At 40.6% G+C, this 21,602-nt stretch overlaps 1 protein-coding gene across 1 annotated transcript in view; it reads left to right on the forward strand.

Moving 5' to 3' along the window:
* Nucleotides 1-1,261: 1,261 nt before the first annotated feature.
* LOC124155232 (protein Wnt-6-like) overlaps nucleotides 1,262-21,602 on the forward strand; it is a 155,626-nt gene continuing 135,285 nt past the window's right edge. The window contains exon 1 of the mRNA XM_046528948.1: nucleotides 1,262-4,592. Coding sequence (XP_046384904.1) covers nucleotides 4,525-4,592 — 68 coding nt within the window. The 5' untranslated portion in view covers nucleotides 1,262-4,524. The remainder of the gene's footprint in view (nucleotides 4,593-21,602) is intronic.

Raw genomic sequence — 21,602 nt, forward strand, 5'->3', positions numbered from 1 at the left:
GACAACGCGCTGAAAGCATATTAACCATGAACACCTTGCCACCAAACTATCGACTCGTGAGTTTTATTATCTGTCTCATGAAATAATGTGTACCTACTTTTCGTATTTCTCAAATCACCGTCAGTCTTAAAAAGGAGGCCTGTATGCACTGGCGTTGGTCCTGTCGGGGAGACGTCCCCCCATTATTTTAGCATTTACCCAAAAAATAAAGCTTTGTACTGTTTTTTCTCTTAGTTGAGTATTAATGGGGTAAAAAAATGCTTTAAAATCACAATTTCCACGATTTTTCCGGGATTTCCCCGGCTATTCCATACCCACCCTTCTCTGTGAGTTGTTCCATACCTACCCATGAGACCTCTCGGACCCCCATCTCCCACAGTTTTACTGCAATCGACGCCAATACCTGTATGGTTGAGACTCAGTCATTGAAATGATGGCAGAAAAATTCTACTAATATATGTGCTGTGAAATCATGACCTCCATAATGGCTCTTGCAAACCCGGTGATCAATATCTTGAATCCTGGAGGGTGGAAATTGAAATTTAAAAAAGATTACGATCATCCCATCACAATACCGATTCTCTACGAAGCTGGTCCACTGAACAACACGTCCAAGCGACCTCCAGTTTCCCAGAAGCTGCTCTTGAAGTTGCAAACTTGATTTGTTGCTGAGCAAAAGAGCGATCACGTCGTGTACAGTCCGTCGCAGTTTTCGTCGTCCTGCCTTCCTTTTCGACCGCCACTCATCTCTCCTTTCCCCTCCTTCTCTCTCCCGTCGGAGGGACACATAACTCCGGGAGTTTTTCCTTCGCATACAGATATATTTTTATCTTAAATTTTTTTCCTTAATTGCGGGGAGAAAGCTTTGCTACAACTTAAATTACAACTGGCTTTAATTTATTTCGCATTTTTTTTCTGAAGTGTCCGCACAGTCGGGAGATCATCGCCTCCGCGTCGGCTTTTAACAAGTCCGTCGCAGTTTTCGTCCTGCCGTCCGTTTCGACCGCTACTCATCTCTCCTTTCCCTCTTCTTCTCCCTCTCTTCGTCATCCAGCATCCCGGCTCCCCCTCCCTAGGCTCCTCCTTCGGACACTCTTTCCTCTTCTTCATCTCTCTCCTTCTCGTTCCCCCCTCCTCTGCCAGCCTCTCCCCCTCTCCACTCCCCGCCAGCCGATCCAGAGTCCCCCCCCCTCCCTCCTTCCCGCCCCTCCACATCGCCTCCGATCCCTCCTTCGTTTCTTTTCAGTTCTACCGACGACATTGTCCCTGCACCTCGCTCCGGCAACGCTCTCCTCTCCGTTCATACCGTGCCGTCATAGTTATCTTCCCCCTTTAGTCTTCTCAGGTACATTTTCTCCATTTCCTTACCTGATGGAATCCTGTGAGTGCTAGGTTACGCAATGGACTCACTTCCGTGACGCTTCTCGCCTATTCCGATGCATACTCAACTCTTTTGGGTCCCCTTTCTTTACCATTTTAATCCCTTTGTACTCCCCTCGCCAAAGTAAATCGTTGGTTAAGGACCCGTAAGGTGATACAGCATCGCTTTCTTCCGTGCTCCAATCCATGGAAAGTAGAAGTGAAGTTTTTCGAAAGTGAGAGTGATTTTTTGCTCAAGGCCAGTTCCCGGTGGATGTTTAGGAAAAAAACGTTGTTGAAAAAAGTGTATTTTCTCAAAACGGCTGGGCGGTACTTTGTTGTCATCTGCTTCAAAAGTGGCTTTAGCGCCCCAGTCTTGTTTCTCGTCTGCGCAGTTGTTTTTTCGTTGTTTAGCATCAAAGGACTTTCATCGGTTCTTTTCTCACATCGTAAAGCTAGTTCGCATTTTGATACGTGGAAATTTATTTAGAGAGCATATATTGTTATCCTCATTGAGGAATTCGTCAAAATTATCTTTTAGAAGAGTTTTCTGGAATTTGTAGATAGATAAGTGCTCTAAGTGGTTATAAAATTAGCCAGCGAAGTTTTTTGCTATGATGTTTTCGAGCAATCCTTTTTCTTTCCACGTCTTCAACCGCTGAGTTTGAAATATATTGGCTTCGCTGTGTTTTGTAAGCAATACTCGTGAGCAGTAGGCTCTACTCTTTGAAGTACCACGTAAAGCACCCTTTCTCTTCGAATGTAGTGCTGCTTAAAAAATGAATGACGATTTATCTTCGTTTTGCTAATAGCACTGCCTCTCCCCTCTCCCCAGAAAACTTAGTGATAAGAGTCACCGCTTTATTTTATGTGCATTATTGTTTTTAGAATTCTAACAAAGACCCTTTACGACTTTTTTCAATCGGCTTCATCGCCATTCATTACTGCCGGCCTTTGATAAATTTGAGGCGTCTGGTTTTAATTGCTTTTTTTATAGTCACTTACATTTATCTCTCTAAAGTAATAGAATGGCATTGCATTTCCCCAAGCTCGTCGGTACTTCAATCCCTTCCTCACGCAGGTGCTCTATGTGAGTTGATGTTTCACAGTGACGTCGAAATGATTTAAATCCTGTACGACCTCAAGCGAAATGATTCTGTCCCCACTTTCATGTTTTCCCGTGCTCGTGTAGCGCGCGTGCAGCTACGTGCCTGACTGACGAGGAGCGGCCGCGACAGATAGCATCGCAAAGCGGTGACATCGTGCTCTTTCAGCCCCTCCCAATCCGTCCTCCAAACCTCTCTGCCCCATTCCCCCATATGCATGCACCTCATACCCTTTACGTAGCTTATTCACTATACTCCCAATGTACCCACACAAAAATGGAAAACGTTGATGAAGAAATTTCCAATTGTGTACCATATCATTAAAAGAACATTTTTCCACCCCTGAGGTATATATTTGTCATTCCCTTTATGGTCATGTTGGTGTATGTATGAACTCGACGCATTATATTTCCCGCCTTCCTCAGTCACCGATTTGCCCACTTAATTTTTTTAAACCTCCCCTCCTCTCCCGTGCATAAAAGGCGGATATCGTATCTCTCCTGTTTTCATTTACCCCCACCCCTCTTGCGTTTCCCATGGAAACCATCCCCTTCCCAGACTTAGAGTCTCCCCCCTCCCGCCCCGTTGGACTCACTTTTTCGAAGCGAACGAAATGAATTCGGTCCCCGTTCCTCCCGGACCTAATGGATATAATAACATTTACGATGTGTCCGGGCGGAAGCCATCGCTCAGTTGTTTCTCGGAGGCGAGCTCCCATTCGTCCGCCGTGCGGCGGTGCAAGTGGACGCCGGGTCGTCGGGCGCTCTAGACGTAGCTGAGAAGACGGGCCGAGGAGTGCGACGGCTCTCCGTGAGAAAGAGAGGGGAGCACGAGCGAAAATCCCCGCCACACGGTGCGTTTAGCCTCTCCGGACTTAGGACTCCACTTTCCCGCCAGCATCCATTCCGCGAAGACGGCAAGAGTTTCTGGAACCTTCCTCGGACGTGATGGGGAAATCATAAGTGTAGAACGCACGGGTTTTCATCGGTTCGTTCCCCATATCTCTACTCCTTACCTCGTTCATATTCTGCCCTGGAACACTTCTCAGGCGTGTGCCCCAATCCATTTCTATCTTCGTTTCTGTTTTGAAGATTCTTCGCCATTTGTATTTCCCCGCCACGATCCGGAACGGAGAGGGATATTGCGTGTGTTGACAGGTGTCGAACTCCGTCCGCGGAGTGTTGTCGGGATAAGCGTGTGTGAGGATGAGAGCTGTTGACACCTCGGCGCTGTCTTGGCAGTTTTGCTCGAGAATCGGGCGGTGCGACGCGGACGTGAGCCAGGGAGGAGTGCCCCGATAGCCGAGGGACGAGCCTCGCGAGGGACATCTTTAAAAGCCTTCTTATCTCCCGGGAATACACCTCCTCGTGCACGCCTGTGTTGCTAGGTTGTGGCGTTGTGTGGACAAGCATAGGTGTTGGTTGTTGTTTTACCGTCGCTCTCCCCTGACGACTTCGTCACGCATGGTAACAACTCCATTTCGTCTCAATTTCTTGAGGTATCGACCTCGAAAAACACTAGTCGAAGGTAAAATCCCCGATCCATCCGTCTTATGATTGTTTCCAACGCGGGCCCCACCACATATTAAGCCTGCTTTTGGACGAACGCTTGCTCCTTAGTTGTTACCAGCCCGAGGAAGGGGCGAGGGTTCACCCCCTTCCCCCACGGCGTCCCCACCCTTCCCTCGTGGGGGCCGAACCGCCTATCCCCTCCCGAGCGGTGTGTCCCCGCTTCGATCCCCGGCCGCCACACTCCGCCGCGGATAGGCGAAGCGACTGGGGCGCGTCCGGTGGCCGTGGAAGCGAGCTGCAGAGTCCCCCCCCATGAGCGTTGAGGGCCCGCGAGTCGGCGATGAGGCACCACCACTGGACCGCAGAGCGGCACCCTCGTTGCTGCAGTGCGTGTGTGGGGCGTGGGGGTGCGTGAGGGGCGGTGCAAGGGGGCGGGGGGGCTTTAGCAGCAGCATCCCCGGGAGGCGTCGTCCCTCGAAGGCCGCCGCCGCCGACCGCGTCGCCACCGCCGCCGCTGCCTCAGGTGCTGCTGGGCGCGCAGACGCGTAATGGACATGCGGCCGATGGCCGTGGTGGTATGCCTGTGCCTCTTGATGCCAATCGTCGGTGTCTGTTGGTGAGTGCTGCTTCCGGCTGAAATGCGTGTGCTTAAAAGATCACTCATCAAACTAGTCTATGACAAAAGGTCGATGCATGTTTTCGTTCTTAAATACGTTTAAGGGTCTTACTATTGGGAATAACTTTTGGAGGTTCAATTTTTGGTATTCTGTTGCCTTCTTTGTCCATAATTTTTTCTTATGGAGGTCACTGGGTCTATCCCACTCTTTAATAATAGTCAAAAGGTGATATTGTCTTCGGTGGAAATGAAATGTTTGCGTTGTTCAATCTATGTGAGGATGTCTCATGTAGAAGTAATTCTAATGAGATCATTTAGTAAATGCAGAAATTACAATTGATGAAGTGGTACACATTAAGTTAAGAAAGAATATATTATTGGCAGTTGATCAAAGATTCTAAAAGGAATTGCGACGAAAAGTCCATTTCAAAATCGTGGTGTTTTACTTTCTTCATGCTAGAGACGACTGATGCTCAGATTTATTGTAATAGTATGTATTTACTGAACGTTGTAGATTACAAAATTATCGGGTTACCAACGTTTTCGATAGAAATTGAATTCTCTTGTATATCGCACGTTGAAAGTGAAATTTTCGCCAAAAATAATTCTTAAGCATTTTTATCTCACCAATCTTTTTATTTTATTTAATCTACTCTGTTCATTCTGTCAGGTCAATAGGTCAGACGACATCTCCATCTTCTCGGTTATTTTCATGTCGATGTTCTTGAAGGGGTGTATCAAATGAATGCGAAAAAATGAATGGAAAAAATTACTTGTGGCGTCATGAGAGTTAACGGGCAATAAAATATGTAGGGATTTAATTTCAAAAATGCCTTGCTTCCCAAACTCATTATTTTATTTTTGCCCGATGCTGCTGGTGAATATGATTTATGCGGTATATCTTCCAAATAACTCGAATTTGAGCAATGAAGAAGCTAATGTCCTAAACTATTCTTCCGTACGATTTCAGCGAAGTCCGTTATGGTTTGTTGCAGCTGTAAATAATGAACTAACTAGCTAACAAACCAAGATTCGAAGCATGATCAAAAATGGAATCAATATTTTTATATCTAATTTGAATACATTATATTTAATCATGGAAGCTGGAAAGAACAAGAATTAGCTGGAAAACCAGATGGTTAAATATCAAGTAGTTGCGTGAAAGAATTGATGAAGGTAGTGGTGGATTATTTATAATTTATCGATCATATCGTTTTATATATAAAATTAAGTACTAGGTTTTGAGTAAAAAATCTATCTCCATCCCTTTCAAAATCATTTTTTAATTTTGCGTCATTATTTTGCTGTTTAATTGAACGAATTTCATCGAAGGCACAATATGGCAATTGAAAAATATTGTATATTCTTACTATGCTAACAAATATTTAAGGCCTAATGGCCATGACATTGGGTTTTGACCCCATGGAAATGTTTTATTCTTTGGGATGTCAGAAAACATTCCTAGAAGGGCCTCTCCTCCTAATCAGAGTCGGAGAAAGCGCGACGAGGCACGCATTCCAAACTCTAATTGTCACGTGTCGACTGCTTTGTGTAATGAATGGTTACCTTGTAGCCTTTAAGACGAATTCTCGACCCGGTAGTCCTGAAGCCAGGTTATTCACTTGCGTTCAAGTGATTCTTAGCTTTCTTACGAATGAGATCCAATGTCTTTGGAATTTTTCAGACCTCTTCTTGAATTGCGGACCGCGCCCTCAATTGTGTATCATTAATGCATCTGGTATGTTCATTTGAAAAGGGTGATTAGTGAATTATAGATAGTGACCGTGAATTCTCAAATTATACGTTTTTTACTCTTCCTTTCAAGGAATCTCGTTGTTTGTAAAGGTGCTTATATGGAAAATCGGGAAGTAATTTTGGGTGAGACAAATTTAAAAAAATAAAGGCAAGATTTAAAACGGGAAAAATGTGGTTCATGCGATGCTTATTCATTTTAATGCTATTGATGAAATAGATTTTATTTTGGTCTTTATTTTTGATTTCGCCTAATGCTGCTTAAAAGAAATAGTTGGTATATTATCTTATGTACACTAGAAATAACTATAAATAGTATCATTTGGGATATCACTTGGGTAAAAAATCCTGAATTGGTTTCAAAAATCTTTTGCTTTCTCGTGGACCTGTGTTGGTGGTAATGTTTAGTTATAAGATAAGTGAATCTCTAATGCTTGGCCAATTTAAGACTCATCTTTCATCTTTTAAAATCATTAAGACTTCCAATAGATTTTGTTTGAAAGGTGCCGTAACCAACTTATATGGGGTTGATGAATTTGAAAATGAACTTATACTATGAATTGACGTGAAACATTAGTATCAGTGAAGCTAGTGGATAGTTAATAAATAGTTAATAGTCCGCGTAATAAAAATGACTTTTTTCAGTATCTCACTGGAAAAATTGTGTATTACTCTTGTATTAGAAAAGGCTGATATTTCACCACCCTACTTTCAACAGAACTTTTGGCCTTGTTAATTTGAGACGCCGAATATGTTTTCATTTGCATTTGTAGGCTGTTGTTAAACTACTGCTACATGTTATTTTATTGCTATCGAATTTCTCATTTAAATCAAGGAACTTTCCCGTGAAGTATTTCATCTCGGAGAAAGTGAGGAAAACGTCCAAGGCCGTGCTGATAAAAATTCGTTTCATTAGCATCTCCATTACAAAATAGAATTTCACCTCTAAGGCTTGATATAAGAAATAACAATTTTTTGGACTGCAGATAATGTATTTTCACTCAATGAAGTGATCTTGACGCTTTACAACCTTTTAGATAGCATTATCACAAAAGAAGGGATAAGTAATTATTTCCTCGATCTTCAGGCATTGTGAAAGTGCTGTAATATGACCATATATATTTATGATTGCCACGTTCCCTGCAACGCTATTAATAGGATATAAGTAGGTACGATATCCATATTTCACTTTATAATTTTTTAAATTATCTGATATGCTTAGCTTTTGAATAGCTGGGAGCAATGACAATGATCCAATGTCCTTTTCTGGTCCTACAGGATGAGTTCGCAATTACCTAGTGATTCTATTCTGCTGTTCGGGCTTAATTTATCTATAATTATTCTTTTGCTGTGTACAACCGTGGTAGCTGAGTACAGCCTTCAAGCACTTGTGATACTAAATTGCTCTTTATTAAAGACTTTTTGACTTCTCTTTTCTCGTTTTGACTTCTCGCTTTTAATTATATTTAAGGAATGTTTTGATTTAAAATTAAACTAAGCTTTCCCTGGAAAGATTATTTCTTCTAAAATTGCGTTGCTGGATTTATCTCAGATACCAAAATTATTCTAGCATAAACTGGATTTTACCGCATGTGATGAAAAAATTAACGCATGATAAGCAGAATAGTATTTAATTTCAAAGGTTGTGTTCATATTATTTCGTGGACCTCAGTGCATTGTTTTATGCTTTTAACATTCTAATCTTCACTTAATTGGTATAAAAGTTAACTTCACCGCTATTTAGAGAAAATTCGGCCAAGTACAACGCAATAATCGCTAGATATCCGTTACAATTTCTCCATTTTAATATCTAACTTATTAAAAAGTAAACGTGATATATAATTAACATTTGGTAGAAATTAATATGGGCCATAAATGCATCCTGTAGGTTACTGCTTTGCCTCTTGATAAATTGCTGAATGATTATTTTTCTTCGCTAATTATTTTAAGCTCCAAAAATGCACAGCTACTAAGTTCGACGGAAGAAGACGTCTTTTCTGTAGCGAGTGTTTCGTAATGTGGGCTTAACATACTTATTCGTTCTTCGATTGCAATACGTAAGCACGAGTACTTCGCAGTCCGCATAAACTCGCCTATAGTTATTTTGTTTTGGTGACAAAAATTTTTCTCTCGCGTATGCTTTGATTGGACGAAAGGCCATTATGTGAAGTGCGTAGGTAATCTATTGGCAATATTTCGACCTATCACTTTTATTCGCTGCTACGTTCTTTCCTGGTACAGGTAGATGGCGGAGCATATCTATTGTTCCGTTTCGTAGTTCCTTTAATAGTGTATAGTCTTACCTTATATGAAGTCTTGCACCTGGGTGCTTAAGAAATTAATTTTTCTGTCGGCGAATACTTAACTATAATTTCAAAAAGTAATATTAATGTCTGAGGTGGAATTTGACATCATTAAATTCTTCGTGGTTTAATTTTAATTCCCACTTTCAGCCGCATACAGCGTAATTATGGTGTATTTGTGGAAATAGAGAATTAATAATAATTCCTTTTTTAAAATTATCAAGGTTTGATCAAGAGGATAGTATATCACCCACCAAAATGTTAATAAGTATGAACGTGGCTTCATTATTCATTCATACAAGAGCTTATAAGTTGCTTAATTTTGGTCTGTACTCGTTAAACCAATCGCGCTCCGTTTTGTTTCTACATCGAGCCTCAATTTATTTCTTTGAATCAGTGATAACCTAAAGGTTATAAAAGCGTTAGAAGAATATTTTGTGAAAATTATTGAAAAAAATATTTATTCGAGGAAATGGTTGAGAATCTACAGTTGATTAGATTGGGATCATTTAAACCAGAAACAAATCCACTGATTGCCAAAGAAATGCCTGACTCCATGTTCTATCTTTGAACACACATTCAGGGTAGTCAGTCCAAAACAAGAAGTTCCGATTCCTAGACCATCTCGCACCTTGAGAATACTACCAAACTGGTATGGTTTAAGGATTTTTTTTAAAATATGCATAATATTCCTATGATATACTATTGTATGTTGAGTGAAAGACATCTTTCATGCCTATGAAGTCCTGTTTGTATGCCTTATTATCGTTAAAAAAGAGTCACATCTTTACCGGCCATATGAATTAAGAGGTTGAAGTAGAAAGTATATTTCAATCGTCTGAGTGGAAGATAATGAGTTTTTATTATAAACTAATAATCCTTCATCGAACGTAAAGAATATTTTAATGGAAATGAAGGAAATATTTGGTACCAGCTGTTGTGGGAAAGGTGTTGCTCTGCATAAATAATTCTCCATGAGGAAAATTGTTCCATATACCATTAATCCGTATGAATATATCACCTCCACGCTCAGTTACCGCACTAACACCCACCGCAAAAAGATCACTCGGTTTAACTTTGTTCCTGGCGATAATATACGAAGTTACTTTTTAATAGAGCGATTATCGCGTTTCAGTATAGGGGAAATGCATAAACTACGTGCTACGTAAGCCACGTGTTGTTTTCAGTTAAAGGTAATGGTTGGGAATTAGTGCTCAATGAATTTTCATTGCTTTCTGACTATTTCCTCGGAAGATAAATCGCTAAATATGTACACATTCCATTAGTTTTTAAGTGATTGAATTAGAGAGCAATCGCTATATGTGCCATTGACCTAATGTCATCAGTAGAGGATTGGGTCCACGTTTCTTCCGTGGGTTTGAGACCATGATATTACAGCTCATTTCTATTTAGATCAGAGATCGATTTGTTTGCTATCAACTATAATCTTGGGGCTCGATCAAGAAGCGTGCTGAATTTTACCTCCGAGTTGGGGACCAGAATGGCTTAAAAATCCAGGAAGTCGAGTCGTTGTTTTTATCAAGTTTAGGAGCGGTTATATTTGGGTGGGGAAGATGGAGCACTGGAGGGGTTATTGAAGGTTACTCCGGTGGTCATGCCAAGAAATCTCGATTGAAAATTTGTGTTCCAACTTTAGAGCTATTGTCAAAAATACTGCATTTACTTTTAGAGCACTCGATGTTGAAAATGTGTGTTAGAAAGATACAGTAGTATGTGGAATAAAGAAAAGTATGACAAAACACTTTTTTATTCAGTTTGAGGCGACTTCATCACTATTTTCCTTTAAATAATATATTTTGACCTCAGTTACAGGATTTATTTGCGAATATCTCAGAATACAGTTTTTTGAAGTGCATATGCTTTAATGTTGCCATTGCTCTTTATATCATGAGTCTCCTCTTGCCTCATTATAATGAAAACAACTATATTACAGTTAAAATAAACATTGTTACTGCTGCTTTTGAGTATCATCTTGATAGACTTATTTTCGGATTTTAAAATAAAATCTACGAAACAAAAGGGAACTTTTTGACAAGCCGCCTTGCCTGTATTGCCTTTAGGGTTTATTTTTATATGTCCTTGTAAATGGTTATTCCTTCGTTCTTTGGCGTAACCTCCTTCAAAGTCGACAATCACAAGCATATAAAAATTCCGTGATGCATTTAAAGAATGAAATAAGCTAAACACTTGTCTTTTTTGATTCGTAATGGCGTTTGCTGACTGTTAATTTGCCTGTAACTGGAAGAGGTGTGGTATAGGTGACTATGTTCATTTTTACGATGCCCTCATTTTATGATTCACCTTATATCATTTCATGGGCTCAACGATTTATAAATTGTAGCTATAATATCAATCTTTACTGCGTATGGGCGATCGTCGTCTTAGATACTGAGACAATAGTTGCTTTTCAAAAGAGATTTCTAAAAGTTAGCTTGGATATCCTTCGAAAAATAGTTTGGATGGTAAAGAACTATTCATTCAGTCATTTTTTTTAGCTTCGCATCAGATTCTTGGACTCACTCATTAACTATGAAATGTATACGTATATGCAATTATCAACTAGTTGCCTAATGTTTTACAGCATTGAAATAATGAACTACGTTAAAAACCTGTACCTGTCATACTTTTCTTTATTCCACGTACTACTGTATCTTTCTAACACACATTTTCAACATCGAGTGCTCTAAAAGTAAATGCAATATTTTTGACAACAGCTCTAAAGTTGGAACACAATACCTGTATAACAATCACATTTACTGGTTATTTAACGGGGATAGTGTAATATGGAAATTTTCAAAACCTTAGCTTTAGAGACCGGAAGGGGTAAAGTCCTCGCCTGCCAAATCAAATCTCGCGGGTTCAAGTCCCGACTGGGTAGGTTTACCCTGTTCGGGGCATGGTTGTTCGTGTACGTGCAATTGTTAAATGTTTTGAATACCCTGATATACAATGGCCGATATGGGCTGTATTCGGTGGTTTAGGAGTAAAATATAAAAAAGTTAAATAATGGTGAAATTTCATGCTTCAACTAATGTGGTCACCCCGTCAAAAGAGCTTACTGGAAATTTCCTCGAAAGTGGCATTTACCCAGTTTCTAATTGGAACCAGCTTAAACCGTAACCAATCTCCGTCCCGAGCAACATGCAACAGTGGCTCCAAAGAGAGGGGGGTGTCACCCCTCACGCCCCTGCTCCGATGCAGGATCTGGATTCCGGAGTCACCCATTAGCCTAAACCGCCCCACCCCCCAAGGGGTGATGGAGTGCCTTAGGGCGGGTGGGGTGGTGCAAATCAAGATATCTCCCCCCTCGCACCGTAATATCTACTTTCCCCCACCCACTGGGACCACCTCCTCCTACCGGACGATACGTTATTTCCCAGTAATGGCCCTTTCCCGAAATAGACTCCCGTGTCCGCCGCCCGAGAAGCAGTAAGGCGAAGAGAGGTGGGGCTGCGATCATTCGTATGGGTCGGCTATCATAAAAACCCTCAACAGAGTCTCCAACCCTGAGTTTTTGTCTCACCACGATCTCCTACCATACCTATTGGTATTGTCTTTGTATTATTCCTATTGCTGATGATGCTCTCTTGTTTTGTCTTGTCTTCGTCTAACCCTTTGAAATTATCCGTACGCAAATTCTGTATCGTAAAATATAAAAAATAACCTTTTCGAAGGTTCTAATGTGGTTATATGCGTATGAATAGAAGGTATCATGAAGTGACTTGATCTTTGCTCAGCTATATTCGACATACCTGAGGCTTCCATGATCAATGTGACAATGTAAAAATGTCCAGACATGTTACCCTTGCAAGCAAATAAGCCATAATTTCACATCGGTCACCTGGGCCTGAAAATCTGGGCGGGGACAAAGACTGTCCATGTAGAAACTTCCCCCCACTTATGCTAAGGAATGTTTTTAAAAAGAAGAATTTATACGAGTGAGACCATCTTGTAAATCGTTTCGTCCATTCTTACCCCAATCGTTGGTTCTGCATTTCTACATACGCAGGCGAGATATGAAATTATACCTTAAACTTCTCTTAAACTTATCTCTTAAACTTCATTTAGGGCAGAACCACCATAGAGGAATAATCTGTGAAAGAGCATACTTATTGGCCTCGATTGAAAAATTATCATATCTAATCGTTGTATCTGCGTAGTAGAGAATAGAATTTTTCCGAAATAGTTAATATTCATGGACACAAAGAGCGGAGGAAGGAAAAAGCTGGTGCTTCGTTTCAGATTGCAAAGGTTGAGTTTGATTTTTTTCTTCTAATGCTCGATAGTTGTCGGCGCCCCTTAGGGTAGAGTTGTAACGCAACGTTGTTATGATTCCAAAAAGAAAATAACGTTAGCTCCCTCTTCGAAAAATGGTGGCGTCAATTAAAAACAGATCAGCGCCTAGGGCGAAAGAGTTCTTTGGAAGGGATGCTAATAGAATCTTATTCCCCACCGGTTCAAACTGAGGATACGGTTCCTTCTGTCGGAGCAATGGAGTTGTTTTTTCAGATCCGATACTGGCGGTTAAGGGCATGATGAGAAGGCCTAGGATATTATAAAGGCTTGAGAAATATTCCCTGTAGACTTACTCTTAAGCTTGCTGTAGACGAGACTGCATCTCTTCAACTTCAAGCTGCATCTCTTTCTCAATCGGGCGTGCAATCATTTTATAGTTAACTCTGGGACTATTTTTCCTCCTTGCGCTCATTCATTTGCCGCGTGTTGACCAGATCACGTTTTTACATGTTGCATTTTGAAACGAACGTTCGGACATATATCAAGATGTGTAATTACTTGCCCGTGTAAAATGGACTTTAGATCACGTGGAGAAGTAAAGAGCAGATTCCAATGGAATTTTCATGGAAAGTCAGTGATTGATAGGACTGATTTGCATCCTCAAGTAAAAGCTTCGGTTGATGCCAATTGGAACGGAACTGATCCTTGAAGACAAATTAGACTGCATGTCTAGCAAAATGTCGACGTTAATATCCTACAAAATATTACAGTGTTGATTTATTCCTGGACTTGGTTTTGATCGTAGAATAGAAAAAAGGGATGCTTTCTAACTCCATGATCATGCCCAAGGTCGCTCGAAGTCGCCCTTCAAGATTATAGTCGACCAGTCTTCGTCTTGCTAGGAATAAATAAAATAGTTAAGGGAATATAATAGTGTTTTTATTAAAAAAAACTACTGTAGAAATGATGTTTTCACTTGTGAATATCGTGCTTATTTATTAGAGGAATGTATTTTTCTCGTAGATTTTAAGGGACATTTTATCGCTATTTTCATTGAAGTTACATAGTCTTATCTTTCAGCAGTTATGATGTCATGACTTGTTGACTTTTAATAGTGTGCTGAAACCCGCTTTCTATTTTTATCATGACTTCTACTTTAAAACGCACTTTTTATCGGTTTTTGCCAACAAAGGTATGCACACTCTTAATGCTATATAAATTTAAAAAAATGTAAAGGATTACGATACAAGCTTTATGAAGAGGTAAATTTTTTATCGTATTATTCGAAAAATTATGTATTGCAATTAAATCGCAGAGGTGCAATTGGAAGAGCTTAATTTGTAACTTACACTAATATGACGTACACTTCGTGTCTGGTCGAACAATGTTTTAACATCCGTACCATGAACTTTTTGCCTCTCATTCAGCTCATTTAAAATGAAAGCACTGATCCATCGCTTAAATGTAGCAGTTCGTGCAATTAAATTTCATGCAATTCAAGTTCGGAAATGCTGGTAACTTTCTCAATTTCATAATTCTAGGGGGGTTGTGCAAGAGTGATGAACATCGCTAACACTGGCATTAGTATTATCAGTGGAGTAACTCTCGGTATTTTAAGTGCGTTGGTCGGTTTGTATTGGCTTTTTGTCTTTGAAAATGGACATAGGCGCTAAGAAGCCTGCGGGTTACCCTGAAACAACATCTCGCCGTGAAATGTTCCACAATGACAGCAAATGCAGTTAAGTAATCTCGATACTGCTTTGATCGGCGTTGCGACCCGGAAAGTCAAAGGTCTGTTTCGATTTCAAAAGATTTGATCTCTAGTCCGGGTGAATTTTTCTAATGCCAATGAGTGCGAATTGCTCCTCCGATCACGCGGAAGGCTTCGAACCATCAGGTTCCTCTATAATTTATGCATTGCGCGCAGACTGAGCTACATTGCGGATTTGCTACGTGTTATTACGAACTTTCATTCCCTCGTGGATAGCAATGCAAGGGAGATGAACCTCGATAAAATTACTATGAGAATTAAGAATACCTGATAGCGCAGTGATCTCGGAAGGTATGCGAATCGATTCTCAGGCCAGGCGAACTTTTCTCACGGCAATCAATGTGAATTTCTCCGCCGTTCAACGCGGCGGGTTTGAAACCACCGCTCTCATTTGAAATTTATGCATTGCATGCAGACTGGGCGCCAGTGCGGATATGGTCCATGGAGGAAGGGGTGAGGTGGCCAAGGAATATGCGTGCGGGTGCTATGGAGGGGGGGGGGCGGAGATTTTCCCCCCGCACGCGTCTCGAAAGCGCCTAATCCAACCCCACCCCTTGCCCTTCCCCTCCGGAATGAGGATAAAAAAAAGAGTGAATCCTTTTCCCCATCCCCTCTTTCACCTCCCACCCACCCCGTGAACACCACTCTTCTTTCCCCTCCTTCTCCTCCTCCTCCTCCATCGCCCCGGTACCTTTCTTGTGTGCCCCCTTCCCTCCCACTGAAGAATGCGGCGAGGTCTGCCGTGTGAGGGAGAGGTTGGTGGGTGGCTGGAGGCTTCTTGCTAGTGGTCGAGGGAGTTTTTGAAGTGAGCAGATTGGGGGAGTGGGGGATCTGTCCGTGCACAGCGAATGGGGGTGCTTCCCCAAGTTTTAGTAGCGCTACTACCGACTCCCTTTTATCCATCCAGACGCGTTACCTGTTGATTTTCAAGGGAGACCGGCGGGAGAGACGTGTTCTCCTCTTTCTTCCGGAGGCATGAGTCCCCAGGCCACCCATTGCCTCATTGGTAGACGGCAGTTGGAGTACTCAGGGGATTTCTTGGTATTCTTCGGATTTATTGTGAAGCGCCTGCTCAATTATGGTGTGCTACAAAGCTACTTCATTTTCTGCAATTGTTGGCGTGGTTAATATCTAAAGATTGACGTTATTATATTATGTCACATTCTGAAGACTTACTTTTTATGTAATCTCCATTTATGAGGGGAGTGCGTTTTTAAAATTGACTGTAATTTTGAGAAATCACGGGTTCATACGAATTAATTTCTGTATCACATATTCAGGTTCATCTACTGTATTTTGCATATTGACTTCAATACCTACAGAAAATATCGTTTAGAGGATATATGTTTTTTGTATTATGTCCTGGTATTTTATGTTAATTTAGGATATACATAAGCAGTCTTTTCACCTCAAGTTGGGTTATAAATCAGTGAAAGGTTGCTATCTTACTAGGAGAGCCATCTGCTTCGGACCCAACTTCAGGTTTATTTCTGCAACTCAGTTTTTGTCCCGAGTTTTATCATGTAATGTTCACCTACTATGGCTATTAACCTTTTAATGGAGAAATTATTTCTTTTTTTCTGTATTCTTTATTGTGCTCAATATAGTGTCACAGATTGTAAATAACGCTTTAGCGTTGTCTTTGTGTATATGCCCTTTGTGGAAAAGGAGGTGTATTAGCTTCTTCAGTGATCTACTCCTCATTTTTGTGTCAGATCTTCTGAGAAGAGTTGATACCAGAAATATTTGTGTTATTGACTGATAAATATATCGCCTATGAAGTCTATGAGTCTGATTTTTGCGGATTTTTAACTTGACGCTATGTTTTGACTTAGTTGCAATACTTAAAAGCAAAGAACCAAATGCTAAGCATAATTGCTAATTACCTATCGTTATTAATAGAGATCCCTCTGAAAATTAATTAAAAAGAACTCTGACTGTTACTTCATTAAATATATATTTCATTGACGGTGCCCGTAAGTAGTTATGTTGTTTCAAAACACTATCGTACGGCATTGCAATTTGCCGTAAGATGTAATGTAGATACGCCTCGTCAAGTCCATTACTTCGTTATAAGTTTTCCGCGTGGAAGTGATCTGCAAGTAGACGCTTCTTTTGAGTAGCAGATTACTCCGAAGAAAGTATAATCGGGGAGGAAATCTTTTCTATTAAAACGGAATATGTAACCCAAAATGACGTCGCTGCACTCCCTTACGGATCGGTAGGCATCGCTGAAAGAGTTGGAAAATCCACATTCCTCCGGGTAAAACGCCCTTTTTGCAGCCTCTTCTTTTTCTGCTCGATGGTTTAAGCCGCGTGAGAAGGAGGTGTTGTTTGCGATGCGGACAGTCAAGGATCGCCCCGATGACAATGCTCGGATCTGATACAGGGAGGGGTTGTTGCATGGAAAGAGTGGCAGGGAAGCCGAGGACAGAACCAAAGTAGCTGGATGAAAGCTTGCTTTAGGCGGGATGTAAGGGAAGGAAGTTGGCCAACCGAGAAGAAGAAAAGGCTGTTTTTTTCGGAGAGATAAGCTAAAGCGAGCCGCACAATTAGGGGCCCAGTTAGACTGCACTCCGAAGAGGAGTTGACACATTTTCCCTCTTAAAGGTAGCGGCAAGTGGGCCTCATCATCTGGGGTCGACACGAAAGGCTGTCCCAGGTCATCTTTTCATGCTCGCTTTTTTGGTATTGTAGGACCAGAGGAAAGATACTTCGGGTTTAGCTGGATGCACTCAACATCACGTGAATGCACCATAAAAAATAATTTATTTCAATTTTCTTATACCTTCTTCTTGGAAAATTGTTTTATCTCATAAATATATTTCTTTGATTCCTGGAAGCAAAAATTTAAAAAAAATTAAGGTACTTAAAATTGAATGTTTAAAGCATGTATAATATTTACTTTTTATTCACATTGTACCATATTCATTTTATTCACGCACATAAATTTCAATTACCACTTTCAGTGCTTAAGACTCAAGAGGTTACAATGCTCTTTTATTTTGTTTATGAAGAGTCTCTTTATCTGTATATTCTTTATCGGCATTGCTTATTATGGGCTTAATCTGTAGTTAATAAACGCTTAGGCATCTGTCTTCTTATAAGTAGCAAGAAAATATCGAAATCACCAATGCAATTAACAAAATAAGTTTTATATGGGAAGGCAAAACATTTGAAAAGCTGTCGTTGAAGTCTAATTTTGGGGAATGCTTTGAAGTGCTCACGATAAAGACATACGTGAAGCCTATGTAGTAAGGGTAAGGAAAGCCGTATGGAAACGACAGAAATGTAGGTATCGCTGGATGAAAAGTTCTTCCTCTCGAGGGTATGAGTTGGCTCTTTAGAGGCCTAGGCTTGATGAAGGAAGGTGATCTGTATTACGTAAGTGGTTGTGCTATATTGGGGTAGCGTCTAACAGGTCGTATTTACAGCATTTAAAATAAGAATCACCACACTCTGCTCACCATTGCCGGGTTTACAGCAATTATATTCGTCGACACAACAAAATACGAATACGTCGAAGATGAACAACGGTTTTGTTGAAAATTGAATAGCTCTAATTCTTAGGAAGGGCTCACTGGCCCAAGATCCCATCTTACAAATTGTCCGCATTGTCTATCTAGTGGTTGAATTTATTTCCGCTCAACGTTTATTACTTAACGTTTATTATGGCTGGAATGATGTTTCTTTTCTTCTATAAACCATTAAAGACCAAGCTTAAGTACGAAAATGTGAATGGCGTGTTGCGAACTAGTTGTGGATGATTTTGATTTATTCACAGACCCAATATTTATGCTACTCACAAAAGGTTTTAGAAATTGTCCTAACACATGTGCTACATGTGTTAAATGCAAATTATTTAATGTAACTTTTGATGTGGTATATGTTCAGATTTTAACTTTCCTTAGTATATCTAGAGGCTAGATTTCGGTATTCTAGCGTGGATTTCTGGGCAAAGTGCTAATGAAACTTTGCTGCGCAGAAAAATGAGAGTATACGTACATATTTTTATTTAATAATTACAAAATATCCAATGTTATGTTAACGTATTCCACATAATTGGTATCTCACATTAAACAACGACATTCAGCCAAAGAGGTTTTACCCCTTTCATTTGGGACACGTCTGACTCGCCCTTTGGGCATTAATATTCAAATGCTGGCTATTCTACTTAACCATTAGTTTGATTAATGAATAATTCACACTAACCAGTTTTTAATTTGTACCTTTCTGACGCTAAAATACGTGTCATTTTTTTTAATACAGGGCAATACTCTCACTGAATGACTATTGTATTGTGTTTTCTGCTGGGAAGGACAATGAATTTATGATAAGTAATGGAAAGGAATTGCAGATTCCATTGAATCTAAAAAAGTCAGCAATTTCTTGATTAATTTCTATGTCAGTGTAATTCAAAGTGTTATTATACTTTTTAAATGTGATGTTTTAGTGACTTTAAAAATTTTCATGCAACTCTTACTTACAAAATCAAGCGCCATTTTTAAATTTATTATTTTTCCGTGCTGAAATTTCCATATCATTATTATACCATGATTATCTAAGTTACTCAACAAAAATATTCGCATAAGTTTTTCGCGAAGGTTTCTTCAAAGCTCATCCCTCGTCTACACGATTCGGAAATACCCATATGAATTTGTGTCGTGGATTGATGAAGCCGTGATTTCGGATTGGAAAAGATGGACAGATGGAGAAAGATAGTGACCGAGAAAGGCAAGGGAATGAGACTAAAAGAGGGCGTGAATTGATCGCAGATAATCGCTATCAGTGGTTAATTATATCAGCCGTCTGCTGCGAGGGAAAAACATGGAAACCAAAACCCGTACAATCCATCTAGTGTCTCCGCCACGTAATACTATCGTCCGGGTTAATGCTGTCAAGTTCTGACGCAGATGTTATCGGGACGAGGAATGACGTTGCGTGGGAAATATAACAAAGAGTGGGCGGCGGGTAAGGAGAGATGTGGAAGGGGGGGTTGAGAGGGAAGACTGCAGAAGCAGTGACCGAGAGGAAAGGGAGGGGATGGGGGGGGGGGGGGGGGGGACGGACGGCTTGAAAGGGAGGAAGAAAAGGGAGGGGGAGTGAGAAAATTCGCCTGATCTAATTGACACTAACAAATAAACAATGTATGTGCACAAGTATACAAGTGATTATGCTTACTAGATAACTACCGGACCAATTCTCTCAGAAATTAGCCATGCTTCTACCACTTTAAATTGTAATTGGAATATTTTTCCGATTCCAATTTTCTTTCACGCGCAGGTGCGTAAGGAATCCATCCAGGCACTATCCCTTCTTGTTTTTGTGCTCACTTTCAGAGGCGGATATATGGGGGGGGATATATGGCTATTTATATGGGGAGGTAAAATCCGCCCCCCTTTGGGTCGAAAAACACACTAGATGAAATCGAAAATTTTGAAGCTTGCTACTTTGTGCAACAGTATTTTGTTATATTTTTTTTACGATGTATATACCTACTTTAAAGAATTTAAATACATATTAGCTCTAAACTTAGGACCCATTTTACACGCTACTTACTTACTACTACTATATTACAATGCAGTGGCAGATCCAGAGAGGGACTAGGGGTGGAGGCTACCCCTAGTTTATTTACACTAGATGGTTATTTTGTTCGGACCCCCACTACTATTGGAACGATGCCCTCCTTTTAGCCCCCCCCCCTCGTCCCTATCCTCGATCCGCCGCTGCTCACTTAAAGCCTATCTAGAATCTCTGCTCTCCTAAACTCTGTGTTTTCATAATTTGTGATTATTAAATAGCATCTTTCTGTAGCAGTGCATAAAGCGTGCATTTCGTGTTAGATTTTTCATGGAATTCTATATTTAAAATTAATTATTCTAGATAAGAAGATCTGACTGGCCTAACTATTACTACCCAATGCCTTTATCTGCCAGCCAAGGAAGGCGAAAGTTGTACAACGCCCAATTTTTACTTGCGGCAGCCGAAGGTCCACTTATATAAATGTATCTTTCCTGGAGTGTGGATGAGAATAATTGGAGAGTAAAACTTAGTTTCTACCGCCCAAAATTTAGCTTCAATGTTGTCGACAGGGTACATGGGCCGCATTAATCTGTGTTCTTTACTCCTTCTCATGTGGGTACTCCACATCATATCTTCAGTAAAAGCTGTAAAAAAATTGATTCTCAAGTATATGAAGGTGATCTTGGTGGCCTAGTGAGCAGATCGTTGTGCCTGTTATCGAACGGTCCCCAGTTCAAATCGCGGGTGAAGCATTCGAACCCTTCCAAATACACACCTTCGAATTGTGAGGTTGACCCAAGGAGAGACACTGCCCCCTTTACCCTGAATGTGAGGTGTCACGTAACTGTATCTGGCCCTAGGTCTGGCAGGGTTCCCACTCAACCGTGAAAACCTTAAAACCGTGAATAAGCCGTGAATTAAGTCTACCGTGAAAAAAAACCTGGGAATAGTCGTGAATTTCGTCATAAAACCTTAAAAATCTCGCAAATTAGGTTGTCGAATAGGGTGGTTTCCTATTATTTTTTTATTGCCTAAATCGAAAGATTATTACTCCTGGAGTACGTATTTCGTACTTTTAGATTTTTAAATGACGATATATATTTTTCGCGATTAAATGAAAAGTGAAAAATTTCAAGCGCGCAAAAACGCGACGCGTAAGTAGGAAAGTCCGTGCGTGCGCATTTCTGGTTCCCCCTCTCTCCTTGTGAAGTGACCTTGATCGAGACTCTGAGCGCTGATAGGACGCAGGATGCTAGTGGATAGCTGAGTACCTTGCTGAATGGTAGCGCGTGGCTTAAAAAAGGTTTATTTATACCTTATCAAACGAAGAAAACTTTCCGACCTTAGCCAGTTTTAATAGGTGATTATTAAGACATGTTTCCCTGAGCTCTGTGCCTCATGCAT

The sequence above is a fragment of the Ischnura elegans genome, chromosome 3 (assembly GCF_921293095.1).
Source record: "Ischnura elegans chromosome 3, ioIscEleg1.1, whole genome shotgun sequence".
Classification (NCBI taxonomy): Eukaryota; Metazoa; Arthropoda; class Insecta; order Odonata; family Coenagrionidae; genus Ischnura; species Ischnura elegans.